This window comes from Loxodonta africana, chromosome Y (genome assembly GCF_030014295.1).
Source record: "Loxodonta africana isolate mLoxAfr1 chromosome Y, mLoxAfr1.hap2, whole genome shotgun sequence".
Taxonomy (NCBI): domain Eukaryota; kingdom Metazoa; phylum Chordata; class Mammalia; order Proboscidea; family Elephantidae; genus Loxodonta; species Loxodonta africana.
In genome coordinates, this window is record NC_087370.1 from 5693409 (window position 1) to 5714666 (window position 21258).

General features: G+C 37.9%; 1 protein-coding gene across 1 annotated transcript; it reads right to left on the bottom strand.

Moving 5' to 3' along the window:
• Positions 1 to 13: 13 nt before the first annotated feature.
• On the bottom strand, positions 14 to 17570 carry LOC135229006 (WD repeat-containing protein 37-like). Its single transcript, XM_064278751.1, has 3 exons — positions 17397 to 17570; positions 11918 to 12014; positions 14 to 108 (listed from the first exon to the last, which is right to left on the bottom strand). The coding sequence occupies exons 1-3, from the start codon at positions 17532 to 17534 to the stop codon at positions 14 to 16; spliced, it is 330 nt and encodes a 109-aa protein (XP_064134821.1). The 5' UTR covers positions 17535 to 17570.
• Positions 17571 to 21258: the final 3688 nt, after the last annotated feature.

The window sequence follows — 21258 nt, forward strand, 5'->3', positions numbered from 1 at the left end:
TGACCATTCTGCCCTACCTTTTGAGTTGGCCCTTACTCAGCTCTGCTCCATCAATTCCTCGTCCTTCAGCAGCCAAACGTTCATTAAGAGTATCAATTTCTCTACGTACTAGGAATAAAAAAAAAATTTTTTAAATATAAATTATAAGCTTTTTGTTTCAATATACTCACCACTTCTAAAACTTGAACATACAAAAATGTTAGATATCAACGTGTCTAAAACTAGTGTCAAAAAACACAAATCATATTCTAATAAACAAGATCATGGTTCTCAAAAAATACAATCCATAACAAGTATAAAAACGACAAACTCAGTTTTGGACTACATTCTCATCTAAAATATTAGGAAAAAAAGAATAAATAAATTTTATTGTTAAAAAGAGAAAAGAGTAAGATAACATTCCAAAAATAAAACTCATCCTACATTGTGGAAGATATTATGTTCTCAAGTTGGGTGGCGGGGCTGGGGGGAGGGGGGTCCTGCATTTCGATATAATCAGTTTCCTTTGTATTTTAGCATAATTTAAGAACATAATTCACACAGTCTCTGCAATTCAATGAAGAATTTACAGTCTAGTTGAGAATACTACAACTGGGGAAAAAGACATACAATAATAAAAAGTAACTATTAACGTATGGCACAGACAAGCACCAAGTGAGGATTCTCAATAACAAAGATTAAAAATTCAAGGAGAACATAGTGTCTGTCTTAGTCATCTAGTGCTGGTATAACAGAAATACCACAAGTGGATGGCTTTAACAAAGGGAAATTTATTCTCTCATAGTTCAGTAGGTTACAAGTCCAAATTCAGGGGACGGCTTTCTGTCTGCCGGCTCTGGAGGAAGATTCCTTGTCCTCAAACTTCCCCTGGTCAAGGAGCTTCTCAGGTGCAGGGACCCTGTGTCCAAAGGATGCGCTCTGCTCCTGGTCCTGCTTTCTTGGTAGTATGAGGTCTCCAACTCTCTGCCTGCTTCTCTTTCCTTTTTATCTCTTGAGAGATAAAAGGCAGTGCAGGCCCCATCCCAGGAAAACTCTCTCTACACTGGATCAGGAATGTGACCTGTGTAAGGGTATTACAATCCCACCCTAATCCTCTTTAACATAAAAATTACAATCACAAAATGGAGGACAACCACACAATACCAGAAATCATAGCCCAATCAAATTGATACACACATTTTTGGGGGACATAACTCAATACATGATACTCCACTCTTTGGCCCCCTAAAAATCACATCCTTGCAACATGCAAAACATATTCACCCTATCATATCATAACAAAAGCCTTAACTCCAAGTCCAAAATTCCAAAAATTCCTCTTCATCTGTGAAATCTAAAACACAAATTATCTGCTTTCAAAGGTACAATGGCAGAACAGGCACAAGCTAGACATTCCCATTACAAATGGGAGAAACTGGAGGAAAAGAAGGGATAACAGGCACCAAGCAAGTCAGCAGAACACATTACATTAGTCCCCAAGGCTTTGAAAATAATTCTCTGTTCTCTGAGACAATTTATACAATGGCCCTACCCTCCAGACTCTAAGTATTGGCTACACTCTTCAGATTCTCAGTGGAGGCCCCTCAGCCCTGGGCTTTAGCTCTACCTTCCGGCCCACTGAGACAGCAACTCTGCTCCCTCAGCTTTAGGCCACCATTCTCTTAGTCCATTTGAATGGTGGCTCTACCCTTAGCAACACCAGAGGCCATGGCTCCACCCTTTGAAACCCCAGAGGTCAAGGCCATACGTTTTGAGACTGAGGCAGCTCGGCTTACTGTGTTTCTTGTCTCTTCAGCTTCTGCTTCATGGTTTCTTGGCCTCTCTGCCCTTAGACCTCACATCCACATTTGCCCTGCTGGGGTAAGTGTTCCAAAGCTCAGTAGGTCCACTGCCAAGTGCCCAGAGGCACCCCACTCTGCAAGGAAGCCTCCTGAGCACAGACACTCAGCCCTCTTGCTCCATGAGTCAGTTCCAGCACTGTCTCTCAGTGGTCTCCTGATTCTGCTGCTGTGGTTCGCTGCTGCTGCTGTTTCTCACCATCTGTGCCTTCTCCAGTGTTAACAGTTCTCCTCACTTCCTTCTGAGTCTTCTATCCATTCACAGTTTCAAAACTGCGTCCACATTTTAGGTATCTGTTAGAGCAACACCTCACTCCTGGTACCAAAGTCTGTCTTAATCATTTAGTGCTGCTGTAACAGAAATAACCACAAGTGGATGGCTTTAACAAAGAGAAATTCATTCTCTCACAGGTTAGTAGGTTACAAGTTCAAATTCAGGGTGTCGGCTCCAGGGAACAGCTTTCTCTTGTCAGCTCTGGAGGAAGAGTCCTTGTCATCAATCTTCCCCTGGTCAAGGGGCTTCCAAAGGATGTGCTCTGCTCCTAGTGCTGCTTTCTTGGTGGTATGAGGTCCCCAACTCTCTGCTTGCTTCCCTTTCCTTTTTATCTCTTGAGAGGTAAAAGGTGGTGCCGGCCACACCCCAGGGAAATTCCCTTTACATTGGATCAGGAATGTGACCTGGGTAAGGATGTTACAATCCCGCCCTAATCCTTTAACAAAAAATTACAATCACAAAATTAAGAACAACCACACAATACTGGAAATCATGGCCCTGACAAATTGATACACACATTTTTTGGGGGACATAATTCAATCCATGACAACACCCTAGACAGATGCTTCACACCATCCCTCTGCAGCAAAGACCTGAAAAACTAAGTAAAACAGATAAAAATGTCTATCGTAAAATCCTAAGCATCAAATGAAGAGATAAAGAATTAGATCAAACACCTAATGGAAAAAGAAACCAAAGGAAAACAAGAACAAGGAGAGATACGGAGAGGAGGTACCCTGCCAAATAACATGGCATAGCGTCACCATCTTGGAACACCACCAGCAAAGACCCTGGACAGGGAGTATAGGAAGGCAACTTCACAGAGCACCCAGTAACCAGAGAAAACACACTTTCTCACCCCTCATACTTCTGGTGAGTAGAAGCAAGAATAACTCCATCCCAGGAGCCCCTGCTGCCAGGGTCCAAAAACGAGACTCCCCTGGGTCTGCCCTGCCCCCAACTGCTGCACAGCTGTTCTTCCCCCCCTTCCTTTCCTTTTTTTTTCTTTGCTCTTTATTCCTTTTCTTTCTCCCTTCTACCAAGTCCCATATGCCACCACCCGCCCCATCCTGCCAATCCCTGACACACCACCATGGCTACAGAATCACTGGCCCACCACTGCCCTCGGTCCTAACCTTTCTGCTGGCCCCTAGTGCAATGCTGCAGCTAGCATGTCACTGGCACCCCGGCCTGCTGTAGCAGTGGGCCTGCACCGCCCCTCCTAGAGCTCAACCAAAAGCTGAATGGTATGAAGCTGGCTTGTACCGCACCCCAGCCGACACCCTAACTCAGCTGGCAAGGGGCTGTGAATGCTCCCACACCGGTGGGCCAACATCAGAAGACAGATAGCACCTACCCAGTCCATGCTTAGCCACCTCGCCAAAGCAGTATACAGTGCCCACCCAGAAAAGATGGTGAGAGCTATCGTGCCCACCGACAAGCAAGCAGTAAAGCATGCATGGCCAACCCACCTTGACATAACAAAACAGCAGGACAAAACAAATGAACATACAGTCAATAAAGAAAATAATACCTGAATATCTTGGAGAAAGCAGACAATATCAAAACATATAAAAAAGCAGAATGAGATCAAGTGGCCAAAATAAAGAATCAGACAACTTTCTGGTAGAAGGAAAGGCAGTGGAACTACCTGATATGGGATTCAAAAGACTAATACGTAGAGCTCTTCAGAAGATTAGGAAAGAGATCAAGGAAAAAACAGACAAAACCAAAGAAAAAATTGACAAAATCATGGAAAACACAGAAATAGAAGAATTCAGGAAAATAATACAAAAACAAAACATCAAAACAAATAGATGATTAGAAATAATACAAAACAGCAACTAAAAATCCAAAAGATAAATAAGAAAATTTCAGAAATGGACAACTTAATAGAAGGTTTTAGGAACAAATGTGAAACAATGGAAGACAGAATTTGGGAAATTAAAGACAAATCCATGGACCCTACTTTGAGATGAGAATGAAGAAAACCTAAGAATTATGTGGGACACAATCAAAAGCAAATATTGGCATGTGATCAGAGTTTCAGAACAGGGGGAGAAAATGGATAAAAGAGGGAAGACTGTTGAAGATTTGGTGGCAGAAAACTTCCAATATCATGGAAGACCTTCCAAGAGCTCAACAAACCCCATATAGGATAGACCCCAAAAGAAAATCACCAAGACATATTAAAATCACACTTGACAAAACCAAAGACAAAGAAAAGTATCCTGACAGCAGCTCAAGAAAATGGAAAAGTCACTTACAAAGGGGAAACAATAAAACTAAGCTCTGATTATTCAGCAGAAACTAGGCAAGAAGGCAATGTGATGATATATATAAAACCTTGAAAGACGAACACTGCCAACCAAGAATAACTTATTCCGCAAAACTCTCTCTCGAATACAATGGTGAAATTAGGACATTTTCAGATAAACAGAAATTAAAGAAATTTATAAAAACCAAACCAAACAAACAAGAAATATTAAAGGGAGTCCTTCGATTAAAGAACCAACAACATCAGACAACAACTAGAGCCTAGGATACAGAACAGCATCAGCCAGATACCAACCTAGGGAAAGAACTCTCAGTAATAAAACAAAGCTAAAAGACTTAAAACATGGCAACAGAGATAACAGTTTGTAAATGACGGCAACATCAAAGCAATAAAGGGGGACTAAACAGTGTAGATACAGAACTTTCAAACAAAGAGGAAGTCATCAAGGCAATATCAAGTAATAAAAGGCTGGTTCAAACTTAGGAAGATAAGGGTAAATTTCAAGGTAACCAAATAAAGTCAACAAACCTACTCATCAAAATAAAAAGAGAAAAATATAAAGACTCGGTGAACGCGAAAACTATAATAACAAAAGAAAATCCACAAACAAAAGGAACTTAACACAGGAAAGTAAAAGAAAAAAAGAAAATGCCAGAGCCATAAAAAAAAAAGCAACATTATGACACAATATGACAGCTATAAACTCATACTTATCGATAATCACACAGAATGTAAAGGCTTAAATGCATCTGTAAAGAGAGCAAGAGTGGCAGAATGTATAAAGAAAAAAAACAATGCATCTATATGCTGTCTAAAAGAGACACACCTTAGATACAGAGACACAAACATATTAAATATCAAAAGATGGAAAAAAATACATATAAATCAAATAGCAACCAAGAAGGAGCAGGAGCGACAATGTTAATCAGAGATAAAACAGGTTTTAAGGCAAAATTCATCATAAAAGACAAGGAAGGACATTGTATGATGATTAAAGGGACAGTCCACCCTAAAGTCATAACTGTAATAAGTATCTCTGCACACAACAACTGGGCTCCAAAGTACCTAAAACAAATTCTAACAGCAGTGAAAAGATAAATAGTTACACAATGATTGCACGAGACTTCAACACACCACTCTCGGTAAAGAATATGATGTCTAGAAATAAACTCAACGAAGATTCGTTAGATCTAAAGGCCATAATCAACCAACTTGACCTCAAAGACAACATATACAGAAGATTCCACCCAAGAGCAGGAAAGTACACATTCTTTTCCCAGTGCATATGGAACACTCCCCAGAACACACATTTAAATCCAGAACACTGAAATAATACAAAGCATTCTTTCTGATCACAAAGCCATAAAAGCAGAAATCAAAAACAGGAGGAACAAGGGGAAAAAAAAATGGAAACTGAATAACACTTCGCTTAACAACAACTGGTTAACATAAGAGATCTAAGAGGGAGTCAAAAAATTCCTAGAATCAAATAAGAATGAAAACACATCATACCAACTCCTCTGGAACACAGCAAAGACAGCACTTAGAGATCAGTTTATAGCAGTAAACGCACACATCAAAAAAGAAGAATGGGCCAAAATCAAAACATTAGCCCTACAACTAGAATAAACAGTAAAAGAACAGCAAAAGAAGCCCACAGCTATGGGAAGAAAGGAAATAATAAAGATTAGAGCAGAAATAAATGAAAGAGAGAATGGAAAAACAACAGAAAGAATCAACAAGACCAAAAGCTGGCTCTTTGAAATGATCAACAAAATTCACAAACCACAGCCCAAAGTGATAAAACAGTAGAGGAGGCAAAAAATCCAAATAAGAAATGGGGGAACATTACAACGGACCCAAATGAAGTAAAGCGGAGCTTAACAGAACACTATGAAAACCTGTACTCCAACAAATTTGAAAGCCTAGAGGAAACAGATAAATTTCTACAAACACACTACCTACCTAAATTAAAACAAAATCTGAACTAGAAAATCTGACCAGATCCATAATAAGAGTTCAAAGAGGTAATTAAAAAACTCCCAACAACAAAAAAAGCTCGGCTTGGACAGTTACACTGGAGAATTCTACCAAACATTCAGAGAAGAGCACAAACCAGTACTACTCAAACTATTTCAGAGCATGGAAAAGGAAGGAATGCTCCCCAATTCACTCAATTGAAGCCAGCATAATCCTGATACCAAAAGCAGGCAAAGATACCACATACACACACAAAAAATTACAGATCAGTATCTGAAGAATACAGATAGAAAAATTCCAAAATACTAGGGAAAATAATTCAGCATCATATTAAAAAAAAAAAAATCACAAACAAGTGGGATTCATACCAGGTATGAAAGGATGGTTCAACACTAGAAAATTAATGAAATCCACCACAGAAATAAAACAAAAGAATCACATGATCATCTCACAGAAAAGGCATCTGATAATGTCCAACACCCATTCCTGATTATAAATCTCAATAAAATAGGAATGGAAGGGAAGGGAAATAACACAGTAAAGGGCATCTACACGAAACCAACAGCCAAGATCATTCTCAACAGAGAGAGGCTGAAAGCATTACCCCTGAGAACGGGAACAAGACAAGGATGCTCTTTACCACCACTCCTATTTAACAATGTGCTAGAAGTTCTTCCTAGAGCAATATGGCAAGAATAAAAGGGCATTCACAACAGAAAGGAAGAAGTAAAACTATCCCTATTTCCAGATGATATGATCCTATATGTAGAGAACCCCAAAGATTCCACAAAAAAACTATTGAAACTAATAGAAAGATTCAGCATACTATCAGGATGCATGATCAACACACAAAAATCAGTTGGATTCCAGTACACCAACAAAGAGCTTTAAAAAGGAAATCAGGAAAACAACACTATTTGTAATAACCCGTAAAAAGATAAAATACTTGGAAATAAATCAAACCAGGAACATAAAACCCTGATAGAAAGAAAGCTACAAACCACTACTGCAAGAAATCAAAAGAGACCTACATAAATGGAAAAACATACCATGCTCATAGATAGGAAGACTCAAGATTGTGAAAAATATCAATTCTATCCAAAGCGTTCTACAGATACAATGCAATCCCTATCCAAATATCAACAGCATTCTTTAATGAGATGGAAAAACTAATCGCCTACTTCATATGGAAAGAGGCCCCAGATAAGCAAAGCATTACTGAAGAAAAGGAAAAAAGTAGGAGGCCTCACACTACTTGATCTCAGAACCTAATACACAGCCATGGTAGTCAAAAGAACCTGGTACTGGTACAACAACAGACACATAGACCAATGAAACAGAATTGAGAACCCAGACATAAATCCATCTACCGATGGTCAACTGATCTTTGACAAAAGATCAAAGTTCATTAAATGGGGGGGAGAAAAAACAGTCTTTTTAATAAATGGTGCTGGCAAAACTGAATAGCCACCTGTAAAAAAAAAGATACAGGACCCATACTTCACACTATACACAAAAACTAACTGAAAATGGATCAAAGACCTAAACATAAAACCTCAAATGCTAGGGGCCTTAATACATGGCATAAATACAATACAAACCGTAACTAACAATGCACAAACACCAGAAGACAAACTAGATAACTGAAAGCTCCTAAAAATTAAACACTTATGCTTATCAAAAGACTTCACCAAATGAGTAAAAAGAGAACCTACAGACTTGGAAAAAAATTTCAGCTATGACATATCCTACAAGAGTCTATTCTCTAAAATCTATAGAATACTTCAACACCTCAACAACAAAAACAACAGAAACACAAATAATCCAATTAAAAAATGGGCAAAAGATATGAACAGACATTCAGCCAGCCAAAAGACACATGAGGAAATGCTCTTCATCATTAGCCATTACAGAAATGTAAATCAAACCTAAAATGAGATACCATCTTACCCCAACATTACTGGCACAAATCAAAAAAACAGAAAACAACAAACGTTGGAGTGGTTGTGGAGAGACTAGAACTCTTATGCACTGCTGGTGGCAATGTGAAACAGTACAGCCACTTTGGAAAATGATATGGCACCTCCTTAAAATGCTAGAAATAGAAATACCATATGATTCAGCAATTCCACTCCTAGAATATATCCTAGAGAAATAAGAGCTGTCAAACGAATAGGCATATATATAACCACGTTCATTGCAGCATTATTCACGATAGCAAGAAGATGGACACAACCTAAGTGCCAATCAACAGATGAGTGGATAAACAAATTATGGTACATACACACAATGGAATACTATGCAAAGATAAAGAACAATGATGAATCGTGTAACATCTTATTACATGGATGAATACGGAGGGTATTATACTGAGTGAAATAAGTCAATCACAAAGGAACAAATATTGCATGAAACCAGTATTATAAACACTTAGGAAAAATTTTACACACACACAAAAAACAACTTTTGATGGTTAAGGGGGGAGAGGCGGGGAGAGGAAATCACTAACAAGTGTTAACTTTGGTGAGGGGAAGGACAACACACAATTTAGGGGAAGTCAGCACATCTTGACCAAGGCAAAGCCAAAGCAGCTTCCTAGTCACATTCAAACACCTTGAGGAACCGAGTTACTAGGGCTGAGGGCTGGGGGTCATGGACTCAGGGAACATCTAACATCAATTGGCATAACATAGTTTATAAAGGAAATGTTCTACGTCGTACTTCAGTGAGTATTGTCTGGGGTCTTAAAAGCTTGCGGGCAGCCATCTAAGATGGATCTATTGGTCCCATCTCGTCTGAAGCAAAGGAGAATGAAGTAAACCAAGGGCACAAGGGAAATATTAGTCCAAAAGACTAATGGGCCACATGAGCCACAGCCTCCATCAGCCTGAGCACAGAGGAACTAGATGGTGTCCAACTACCACTGACTGCTCTGACAAGGGTCACAACAGACGGTCCTGGACAGAGTGGGAGACAACGTAGAACAAAATTCAAATTCAGAAAAAAAGACCAGACTTACTGGTCTGACAGACACTGAAGCAACCCCCAAGACTACTGACCCTGGACACTGTGCTAACTCAGAAGTGAAGCCACTCCCAAGTCCACCTTTCAGCTAAAGATTAGACAGGCCTATAAAACAAATAGTAACACAGGTGAAGAAAGTGCTTCTTAGTTGAATCAAGTATATGAGACCAAACCAGCAATGCCTTCCCCAAAGCGAAGAGGAGAAGGCAGGAAGGGACAGAAAAGCTGAATAAAGGGACATGAGGAATCCGGGGTAGAAAGAGAAAGGGGGACTGTGCTGACACATTATAGGATTTCCACCAATGTCACAAAACAATTTCTTTACAAATTTTTGAATAAGAAACAATTTGTACTCTAACCTTTCACCTCAAGCACAGTAAAATAAAAAAAAAAAAAATACAGGAAATTTCTCAAAAATTAATACAAATTACAGAATTATAGGAGAAAAAAATGGATAAAAACAAAGGCATCAAGTATAAAGAACAGAATGAGCAGAGATAATGGGAAGGGACAAGAAGCTAACCCTGCTGATCACCATCTGTGCCTTGGGCCCTATGTTACAAGCCTGCAATATAAACGTTGTTATCCACATCCTAGAGATAAGGAAATACAGACTCAGCAAGTTTAAGCAACTAGTTCAAGGACACAAAGCTAATGAAGTGACAAAGCTGGGACCTGACCTGCACATAAATCTACTCAGCTTTAAAGCCTATGTCCTTGCCACTGTACTATGTAGTCTCCCACTATTATAGCAGATCTATCCAGGGTGTAAGGAGAAGGCTGGTCTGGGTGAAGAGTCTGAGTGAAAGAACAGAATGAGATAAGGTTAAAAAGACAGGTGAAGGGCAAAAGGCTGTAAATATCATCCAGTCTAAGCAATTTTGACTATATCTCATAAGCAGGAGGAAGTTACCAAAACTTTTAAGTGGTCGACAATGTAAACTCAAAAGTATCTTCTAACGTAAATGATTTTTAACCCTATAATTTCTTGAGCAAACTATGAATTCTTTAAAAATAAGACTTTGAAGCTCAATGGAAACTCAGTAATACTTCAGTTGTTAAAACTCTGATACTTAAAATTACATGCAGTACATGTTGCCTAATTTTTATTTTATACAGAGTTGGAATAGTTTCTCCCTCTATAAACTTTCAAAGTAGACTTGAAAGAGATTCCAATGCTAAAACATTAAATTTTACAAAAAGTGAAGTTTAAATGACATAGAATTATATTTTCTTCGCTACTGTTCTAAACACACCACTTAGTTCTAGAATGAAAAATATTTTAATAATGTAAATCCTGTGTGTTATTATTCAATTTTTGAAATCAATTTATAGATAAAGCATGATAGACTTAATTACAGTTATATTGCATAATGTCAATTTTATAGGCACAACTCCTATAAAATAACTAACAAAAATTGAAAAGCTACAATCGGAGCAGCAAGAAATAAAAAGGGGTGTGTTTATTTCCTAACATTTCACTGAAGCATTAATACATATGACCTAAAGTTGACAAATCTAAACATAAAATAACCCAAAGTAAAAGCAAAGAATGAAAAAAACATTTTCCTTTGAAGTGTGGGATGGGGTGGGCAGGTAAGGAAATGATAGAGATGCTTTTTTTTCTTTTTATACTGTTTAGTAAGTTTTGTCTTGTTTTTAAGCATATGTCAGCATTACTTAAAAAAACTAAAACCAAGTGCTTAATTAACTCAAAATTCTTTTGATTTACCTTTAACAGGTCAAACAAGCAATACTTAGTATTTTGGCATATTTTCAAACTATAATATACAAGAAAAACATGAATAAGTTTTCTCAATTTACAATACACTTGGTGTATAAAAAATTACAAGGTGAATTTATTTTTTATAAAATCATAATTTACACTGGTAGGTATAATAGGCAAAAGAACGTTCTCCCAAAAACAGTCCTGCCCTGACCAGTGAATATGCTGCCTTACATGGCAAAAGGGACTTTGCAGGTATGATTAAGGACCTTGAGATGGGGGGAGTATCCTGGATTACCCAAATGGGCCCAAACCAATCACATGAGTCCTTATGAGTGCAAAGGAAAGTAGAGGAGTGGTTCAGCAATGTGCAAAAGGGTAAGAACTTGACTCACTGTTGCTGTCTTTGAAGATGGAGGAAGGGTCCATGAGCCAAGGAACATGGCAGTCTCTAGAAGCTGGAAATGGCCCTCAGCTTACAAACAGCAAGAAAATGAGGACCTCCGTCCTACAATCACAAGGAATTGAATTCTGCCAACAATCCAAATAAGCAGGAAATGGATTTTTCGCTAAAGCCGCCAAGAAAAATCGCAGCTTTTCTTTAGTCCTGTGAGACCCATACCAGACTTCTGCTCTACAAAACCATAAGACAATAAACTTATGTTGTTTTAAGCCACTAGATTTGTTATGGCAGAACAGAAAATACAGTAGGTGCAAATCTACCCACAAATCTGAGTCAAAGATTTCTATGAATAAGTAAAAAATTATAAAAGTATATTCAGAAAGGACATACTTACATTCTAAGTTTTCAATATAAAGGTTCTCAAATTCTCTTTCTGTTTGACCAAACAGTTCCAACAGCGTACTACGAACTGAGGAAGGCAGTTTAGAATCCTATAGAAAAGGAAGATTACGTTTACAATAACTTAGGCACCAGCTACCAATATACTTTTTCTCAAGTAAATTATAATTTACCCTAAATTCTTATAAAATTACATAGTTTATTTCTTAAACATAAAATGCAAAGAATTTAAAATTTCAAACTTCTACAGAGAAAAACTATAACCATATTTTATAATTTGGCTAACTAGTGCAATATGGGATTTAAGAATAAATAATTCTTCAAAATAACACAAATTTTTCTTTTATAAGGAAGGAAGTAAGCCTACCCTATTCAAAAATTCTAAGTCTGTAGAGAAGGAAGGCAGCTTCCATAAATAAAATTATATTATAAAGTCTTTAAATTTTATTATATGTTATATAAATGTATTTTAACATGCACTGCAACAAAGGAACCTGTGCCTTATAGAGTCCTCCTTATGTCTCACTGCTTCAAGCACAGCTAAACTGGATATTTCCTGTAACACTACTTAATACCTACAAGACTGAGTTGTAAAGAGGAATAAAGGAAGTATCAGATCAAAATCACTATTAGTTAAAATGAAAACGTGAACATTTAAGCTCCCTAGTTGTGCCACATTCTTCATGGCGGGGCACGTGCTCTCACACCTGTACCCTCCAGTTTGCCAAAAGTCAGAGGAGGTTAATGGGGAGAAGAAACATCTCAGTTGAAATTTTAAGTACAATCAAATGAGTTAGCGGCACCAAAATTTTCACAAAACATTTACTTTTCCTGGACACTGCTAATAAATAGGAAATATAGAGTCTATATTCTTTTCTAATCTCAATCGTATTTTGTCCCCCCAGAGCATTCAGCATAATTTTCAAAGTTCTCAATATCTCAAAAAATGTTTTAATACTTAACCACTGTCACTGTAATTTTCTAAGTGTCTTTTCAAATTTATACACAGCACAAACTTTCTTATGTTTAGTGAGCTGCAAATTAAAAAAAATATATCCAATGTTTATTATAAATTCATTACCAGATTAACTTCTTAGAAAGACAAAAATTTTAGGGAAAAAAATGATCTTGAGTGATATAAGCATTTTAGCAATATGAGTTTGTAATTATCACAGAATTTTTAAATAAATCTTATAGGCCAATTTAAAAAAAAGAACACACACACGGGGTTGTCATGCATCAGAATCAACCCAACAGCAACTTACAACATACACACACACACACACACACACACACACACAGATATACACATATACATAGCGACCCTACAGGACTGAGTAGAACTGCCCCACAGGATTTCCAAGGAGCGCCTGGTAGATTCAAACTGCCAACCTTTTGGTTAGCTGCCGTAGCTTTTAATCACTATCCTACCAGGGTTTCCGAAGAAGAGCTGACGCCTTTGAATTGTGGTGCTGGAGAAGAATATTGAATATACCATGGACTGCCAAAAGAACGAACAAATCTCTGTTGGAAGAAGTGCAGCCAGAATGCTCCTTAGAGGCAAGGATGGAGAGATTGCACCTTACACACTTTGGACATGTTGTCAAGAGGGATCAGTCCCTGGAGAAGGACATCATGCTTGGCAGAGTACAGGGTCAGTGGAAAAGAGGAAGACCCTTAACAAGGTGGACTGACACAGTGGCTGCAACAATGAGCTCAAGCATAACAACGATTGTAAGGATGGAGCAGGACCAGGCAGTGTTTCGTTCTGTTGTGCACAGGGTCACTATGAGTTGGAACCGACTCGACGGCAGCTAACGACAACAACAATATACACACACACACACACACAAACAGACACACACACATATCTATATATATACATGCACACACATATAGTGGAGCTCTGGTGGCACAGTGGTTAAGACCTTGGCTACTAACGAAAAGGTGGGCAGTTCAAATCCACCAGCTGCTCGTTGCAAACCCTATGGGGCGGTTTTACTCTGCCCTACAGGGCCACTATGAGTTGTGGCAACAGCTTTGGTTTGGTTTTTATATACATTTAGGGGCCCTGGTGTCTCCGTGGTTGAAGCACTTAGCTGCTAACTGAAAGGTTGGCACTGCGAACCTACCAGCTGCTCCATGGGAGAAAACTGTGGCAGTCTGCTTCTGTAAAGACTTACAGCCTTGGAAATCTATGGGGCAGTTCTGCTCTGCCCCATAGGGTTGTTCTGAGTTAGAATTAACTAGATGGCAGCGGATTTGGTTTATGTGTGTATATCTGTGTGTGTATGTGTGCACGTGGCAGTCTCTAAAAACCATATATATATACATATAAATATACGTATGTAAATGTATATATAAATATATACACAAATAAATATACAAATATATATATATACACATACATATATATATGGAAACCCTGGTGGCATAGTGGTTAAGTGCTACAGCTGCTAACCAAAGGGTCAGCAGTTCAAATTCACCAGGTGCTCCTTGGAAACTCTACAGGACAGTTCTACTCCGTCCTATAGGGTCGCTATGAGTCGGAATCGACTCGACGGCACTGGGTTTGGTTTGGTTTATATATATATATATACACATTATACATACCCAGTACCCTACACACACACACACACACACACACACACACACACATACCCACTGGTATTACTGATTGCTTCTAGATTCAATTTTTTTTTGAATCTAGAAGCAATCAGTAATATAGCCTTCCCAACTTTCTTCTAATGCCAATGTAGAAACATGAAGAAAAAAACAGACACTTAAACATGAAAATTGAAACTAAACCATTACAGGAGGAAATTCCATTAACTACAATATGTAAGGATTTAAAATAAGAATCAAAACAATTTTTTAACATACTCTTTCCTGCCTTGTAGTCTTTGCATATTCTATCCCCTCTCCAGGAAACACTCTTCCCTCACCCCCTCATCTAGTTAATCCTGCCTCGTCCTTCTGTTCTCAGCTTAAGTGTCACTTCCTTAGGGAAGCCTTTCTCACCTTCTACACAAGGTCAAATCTGCTCTTATGCTTACCAAGTCCTACTCACTTATACCCATGTTTTAAGATCCTTATTATCCAGCAACTAAAATGTTACATTTACTTAAGGAAAACAAAGCTGAGATGTCAACATTAACCTCACCTTATAAAACAATCAAGAAACTAAATATTAAGTGAAATGAGAACTTTTCCACTAGAGGGTGAGTTGAGCCTAACAAATACTTACAAATTGCTTTTCGACCTTTTTTAACAGTACTACTTTTTAATGCCATTAAATTTCACAGGCCCTGAAATGATCGCTGTTGAAATTTTAGTACCTCTTGAGAAAACCTGTGACAGAAAAGCTACTAAAAATTCCGTAAAGCTTTTGAATAAGTTTCCAGTTTCTCACACCACACTTAAATACATCTGAAAAACCACAGTTCATAAGTACAGGAAAATTTTTTCAGGCTACAGTCAATGCTTGGTACATACATAGATGTAACAATTCTTTGCATCAATGGACCTCTCTTCACTGCATTAGTCAACGCTTTCTAAAATACTTCGTATTTATGAATGTAAGACATAAAATTTAAACCCACCAGAACATCTCGTCCACAGTAATCTTCACTCTTCACTCTCTTTTTTTTTTGGACATTGTTCCTCAATAATTGAAAGAGTATTCCTATCTACTTTGTCTAGAAAGTCATCATTTCTACCATTCACTTCAAATCTGTCTGCCGTCAACTACTGTTAATGCTTAGATTCTTCCACTTACACCTACCATGCCAACTGCGTGGACCAAAACACGTGTATCATTGCCTTCTCCCTCTTGCTTCTGAACTAAGGAGAGCCGCTGTCACACTGACCACTCACAGAAACATGCTAACTGATCCAACTGCAAGTAAGTTTATTCATTCAACAAACAAGCATTGTCTAGGAAAAGTTGTCAACACAAAAATGAAGTTGAGAGAATTCTGAATTGTCTTCATAAAGGGTTGCTATGAGTTACAATTACCTACTTGTTTTACATCACAATGGAGAAATGGCACACAAGGCCAGGAAAATAGGAGCGTATTTACCTTATAGGAAAGTTACCTCCAGAATCTGCCAGTAAAGGAGACTGTGAAACTTTCACCATTAGAAATGTAAGTAAGCCTAAAAATTAGAGAAACTTATTTCAGACTGTTTACCTACACTGTTCTATACGGTAGCCACAACCCACGACTATTTAAATTTAAATGCAAATTAATTAAAATTAAAATTTCAGTTCCTCAGTCACACCAGCCACATTTCATTTGCTCTACAGCCACATGTGGTTAGTGATTACAGTACCATATAGCACATATACAGAATATTCCCATCATCACTGAAGTTGTTTGAGACCATTCTGGTTTAGACATTCACTTTCTAAAGAATATCAAAGATATCTCTAGGAGGCTCCTTAAATCTATTATTTTATTTCCAGTATTAAATTAAAATTTAATCACTGTATGAAAACCAGAGACATGTATCCGTTTATTCATTCGTTTATTCAATACATAAGAACTGAATTCTAGTTGAAGATCTACTATGTGCCAGGAGCTGGCTTTGGTTCTGAATGTATACTACTGCTCTTGTAAAGATTACATCCTAAAGTTCAAAGAGATAAAAAGTTCCTGACATAAACTTATCTATATGGGTTCCAATAAGATCTAATATTATATGAATCAATTTTTCAGATTTAAGTCTTATTTTCCTATAACATTATAGCTTATGAATTAGTTCCGATTGTGAAAGAACTGTTATACATTTAATTTATATACGTATAATATACACATACGTATATACATACATTAAATATAGTTATAATTTATTTTAATATAACGTGTATTTTTGTCTAGGCTTTATGATAATGTTTAAAAATTCTAACATTTTCATCATCTATAAAGGAATTCACTAGAAAAAGTATAAGCAAAACTTCATCAACAAAATACTCTTAGAATTAAAGTAAGCATCAAATTATTGGAAAGATATAAATATAATAAAAAACAGTAGATGGCACACTCACTATAGCAAAGACGGGGACAAAATTATTAAAAGATCTGATTCCAAAAACTCTTCAGAAAACAAGAGACAATTAAAATTACAGATAGTGCTCTTCTTGAGATTATCAAAGACAAAAAAACCTAAAATTGTACAATCAATTAGCCTGTGCAAAGAATAAAAACCAGTCCAAACTGACCTACCACATTCTTTTTTACCAAGTAGGATAAATAAGGGTTAATCTAGGAATCTAATTCTATTTCTGTGTATGCTGTTGTATTTGACAGTAATTTTAATGGTTTGGGGGTTTTATTGTTGTTTGGGGAATATTTTTGACAACACAAAACTTTTTTTTTTACTTTGGAGACCTATATAAATTTGGCTATTTTTATAACATTACAAATACGACCAGCATCTTTTAAATAAGAGACTGATGAATACTGACTTACTTGTCCTTCTAACATTTCTCTTGGTAGTCCCGTCCTTTCCTGTTCTGAGCTGTTAGTTCTTCTTATAGAAAGACTATGTGATTTGCATTTCTGTTTTGCCTGGCGAGCAGCTGAACAACTTCCGCTTTCTGTGGGCATCACTTCTAGAAGACAATGTCCTGGACACTCCTGCAATAAGCTAAACAAAAGCAGGAAATACAAGTATTTTATTTCTGATACAGCAACTTAACATAAAGGAAAAATGCTCCACAAGATGATAATTCTTTTAATTACAAACTTTCTAAGCATTAACTATATAATATATATATTATATATAATTATATAACATGTAATATGTCAAATGATTTGAAAGTAGAGGTCACACTCTTTGTTAAAGAAGCAATTCTTACCAAGTTTCATTAACATGTTTTAAAAATCAAATATCTTAAAGAAGGGCTTAAAATGAAAAACAACCATCCATCCCATAAGCCAACTTTCCCCAGGCTCAGCCTACTCCCCCCGCAAAACAAAAACCAAACCCACCGGCATCAAGTCAATTCCAACTCATAGTGACCCCATAGGACAGAACATAACTGCCCCATAGGATTTCCAAGAAGCAGCTGGTGGATTCAAACTGCCGACCTTTTGGTTAGCAGCCTGAGCTCTTAACCACCTTGCCACTAGGGCTCCACTCCCAAAAGGGAACCAATTTTGACTGCATACTCTAGACTGGATTCTAGAGCAGTGCTGTCCAAGAGAAATATAACAAAAGCCACATATGTAATTTTAAATTTTCTATAGCCACTTAAAAAAAGTAGAAACAGGTAAAATTAATTTTAATGATTTATTTAACCCAATACATCTAAAATATAATTTTGACATAAAAAGAACATAAAAATACTAATGAGATACCTAATATTCATTTTTATACTAAGTCTTCAGAATCCAGTGTATATTTTATTTTACACTCAACAGCACATCTCAATTCAGACTAGCGACACTTCAAGCGCTCAGGAGCCACATGGATTAGTGGCTACCATTCAAGGACAGTTCTAAAAGTTATTACTCAAATCTGCAAACTAAATATAAAGATTTTGATTTATCCATTTTGGACATTATCTACTCACTTCCTGCTATTATCTATCCTGCCGCCCAACATAATTATATGACTACGTTAATTTAATTGTATATAATATATTTACACATTTTACCTTCCTTCTTCAACTACAGATTTATCCCTTTGGGACATTATCTATTAATCTTTTGCTCTTATCATTCCTTCTCCCCGTATAATTATACCACTATGTTAGTTGTAGCGCAGTAAATTATTTAATATGGCCCTTCTAGCCATAGTCTTTGTAACTCCCACCAAATGACTGAGCAGGACTATGCAACTGTAGTGCTTGTGCTTCACCAAGGGGATGGGAGAGCTTGCTAATAAAGGAAATAACGTATATGGCACCTTTTGGGGGTGAGCCATACAAGTAAGGTGTATGGAACCCTAAAGAGGGGATTGGTCAGTTTTGTCATTCCACTAAGCTTAAAAGAAAGCCAATCTTGGAACAGAGGAGGACCGGAGTACAATCAAGAAAGAAAACTCGGGAGTGGAACACATCCTATGGACCCAGGATCCCTGGAGCTGAGAACCTCTTGAACCCAACAGACAGAGAGTACCATAACTGGAGACAGCGAGAGCCGGTGAAACGCAGTGGCAGAGAAACGGCAGCAGTGAGGCAGTAGAACCAGGAAACCAGCAGGAGACTGCACGGTGGGCTTCCTGGCCCATGAACGAGACAGCTGAGCACCTTCAGGCAGGAGGCTTCCTGGCAGAGTGGTTTGCCTCTGGGCACTTGGGGGCAGAGCTCAGCTCACAGAACCACTGAGCAGGAGGGCTGAGTGCCATAGGGCCAAAGTTTACTGACTGGGGTGGGGTGCCTCAGAGCACTTATTAGCAGAGCTGAAAGAGCTTTGTAATGGTTGCCTGAGTAAGGCAAGGGCCAAACCAGCCCAAGGGGCTGAGGGGCCCCCGAGGGCCAGAGAGAGGTGTGCCTTCAGGCACAGCTGAAAAGAAACTGTCCTGATCAAAGAACTGTATCCTGAGCACTCCTGAATCTGAATTGTAACCTGTTACTTCTCTTAAAAAAAAAAAACAAAAAAAAACCCCTAACTATGGTCTGTGAGTTCTGTGGTCATTGCAACAAAATATCGAATCCAGCAGAGAAGTAGACAGTGCGTGAGAGGGACAGTTGGTATCAGAATTGGAAAAAAGGTTGGAGAGAGGAGGTATGTCTGACTGCCACCTCATAGGACTCAGCCTTAGGCTGCTGATCTTGATTCTCATTCCGCCTTGTGAAGTTACGCAAGGAGGTCGGACTATGCCTCAGTCACGTCATTTTTACACTAGTTCACACGTTTAAATAATACATTTATATATCTGTCAATAGTCTTCAAACACGCTCCGATTTGAAAGACAGGCTTTCCCTCATGTCTTAATTATCTAGTGCTGCTATAACAGAACTACCACAAGTGAATGGCTTTAGCAAACAGACATTTATTCTCTAACAGTCTAGGAGGCTAGAAGTCCAGATTCGGGGTACCAACTCCAAGGGAAGGCTTTCTCTCTCTTGTCAGCTCTGGGGAAGGTCCTTGTCATCAATGTTTCCCTGCTCGAGAGGTATCTCAGCTCAGGAACCCTAGGTCCGAAGGACATGCACTGCTCCCTGCTTCCTTGGTGATGACAAGGACTTTCCTCTAGGGCCAACACAGAGAGAAAGCCTTCTCCTGGAGCTGGCGCCCTGAATTCAGACTTCTAGCCTACTAGACTGTGAAAGAATAAACTTCTCTTTGTTAAAGTCATCCACTTGTGGTATTTCTGTTACAGCATCACTAGATAACTAAGACACCCCACAACTACTCCTCTCTCCTTTTTTGTTTTCTATACTTTGTCAAGGCTAATTATTTATATTCTATCCTTGTACCATAAGTGAGATATAAAATATACAAGTTGAGAGAGTTTATACAGTGTTATTATGATTACAGAAATATTATGTCACTACTGAACAAACATTTCTTATACACCTTTTATCCCCTTGTAATTTGATTATTTTCATTATCTTGCATTATATAACTTTATTGCACCCTTCATATCTTCCAAATTCTCAAATAGGTTTTTGATTCCTCATTTCCTTTTGTCTATGTTCTTCCTTCTTAAATCTCTCCATCTTCGCACTCCAGGCTCAACGATCTGTTTCATAGCTCTGCTAAACACTTAATTTCCTGGGAATTTTCTTTGTTACTTCTCCTGAGTTGAATCTATTACTTCCTGTGCCCCATGTGATTCTCTTTCTTGGTTTGCTCACCAACTCTGATGTAGGATATTCTACTAGTAGCTTCCTAAGAAAGGGTCTATGGGAAGTTAGCATCCCAAATACAAGCATGTCTTAAAATGTTTTAAATTTGGTCACACACTTATTTGATTGTTAAGGTAGAGTTCCAGGCTGAAAAAATCAATTGCACTCAGTACTTCAAAGGAACTGCTCCACTGTCTTCTAGAATCCAGAGTCAGCTTAGGAGAAGTCTGATGCCAGTACTAATGTCTGTCATCACTTTTAGGCAACCTAGTCTGTTTCATTTTGCCCTTCGCCCTCCTAAAAGTTTGACATCTCCTTACCCTCACTGTCCTGAATCTTCAGTGATGTCTCCAGAAGTGCTTCTTATTTCATTAATTCTGCTGCCCACTTGATGAGCCATTTCAATCTGAATATTCAGGCCTCCCCTCAGTTCTGGGAAATTTTCATACCACATATTTGAAAGTTTTTTCCCTTCGTCCTACTATTCTCTTACTGGAATTCCTCTTAGAAAAGGTATTAAGTCTGTTGGATTG

Excerpts from the sequence above, each read along its gene's own strand:
- LOC135229006 (XM_064278751.1), bottom strand. The coding sequence starts at position 17,534 with ATGCCCACAGAAAGCGGAAGTTGTTCAGCTGCTCGCCAGGCAAAACAG. Across the intron at positions 12,015-17,396 it reads GAGAAATGTTAGAAGGACAA|GATTCTAAACTGCCTTCCTC; the intron begins GTAAGTCAGTAT and ends CCTTTTCTATAG. Across the intron at positions 109-11,917 it reads TTATATTGAAAACTTAGAAT|TACGTAGAGAAATTGATACT; the intron begins GTAAGTATGTCC and ends TTTTATTCCTAG.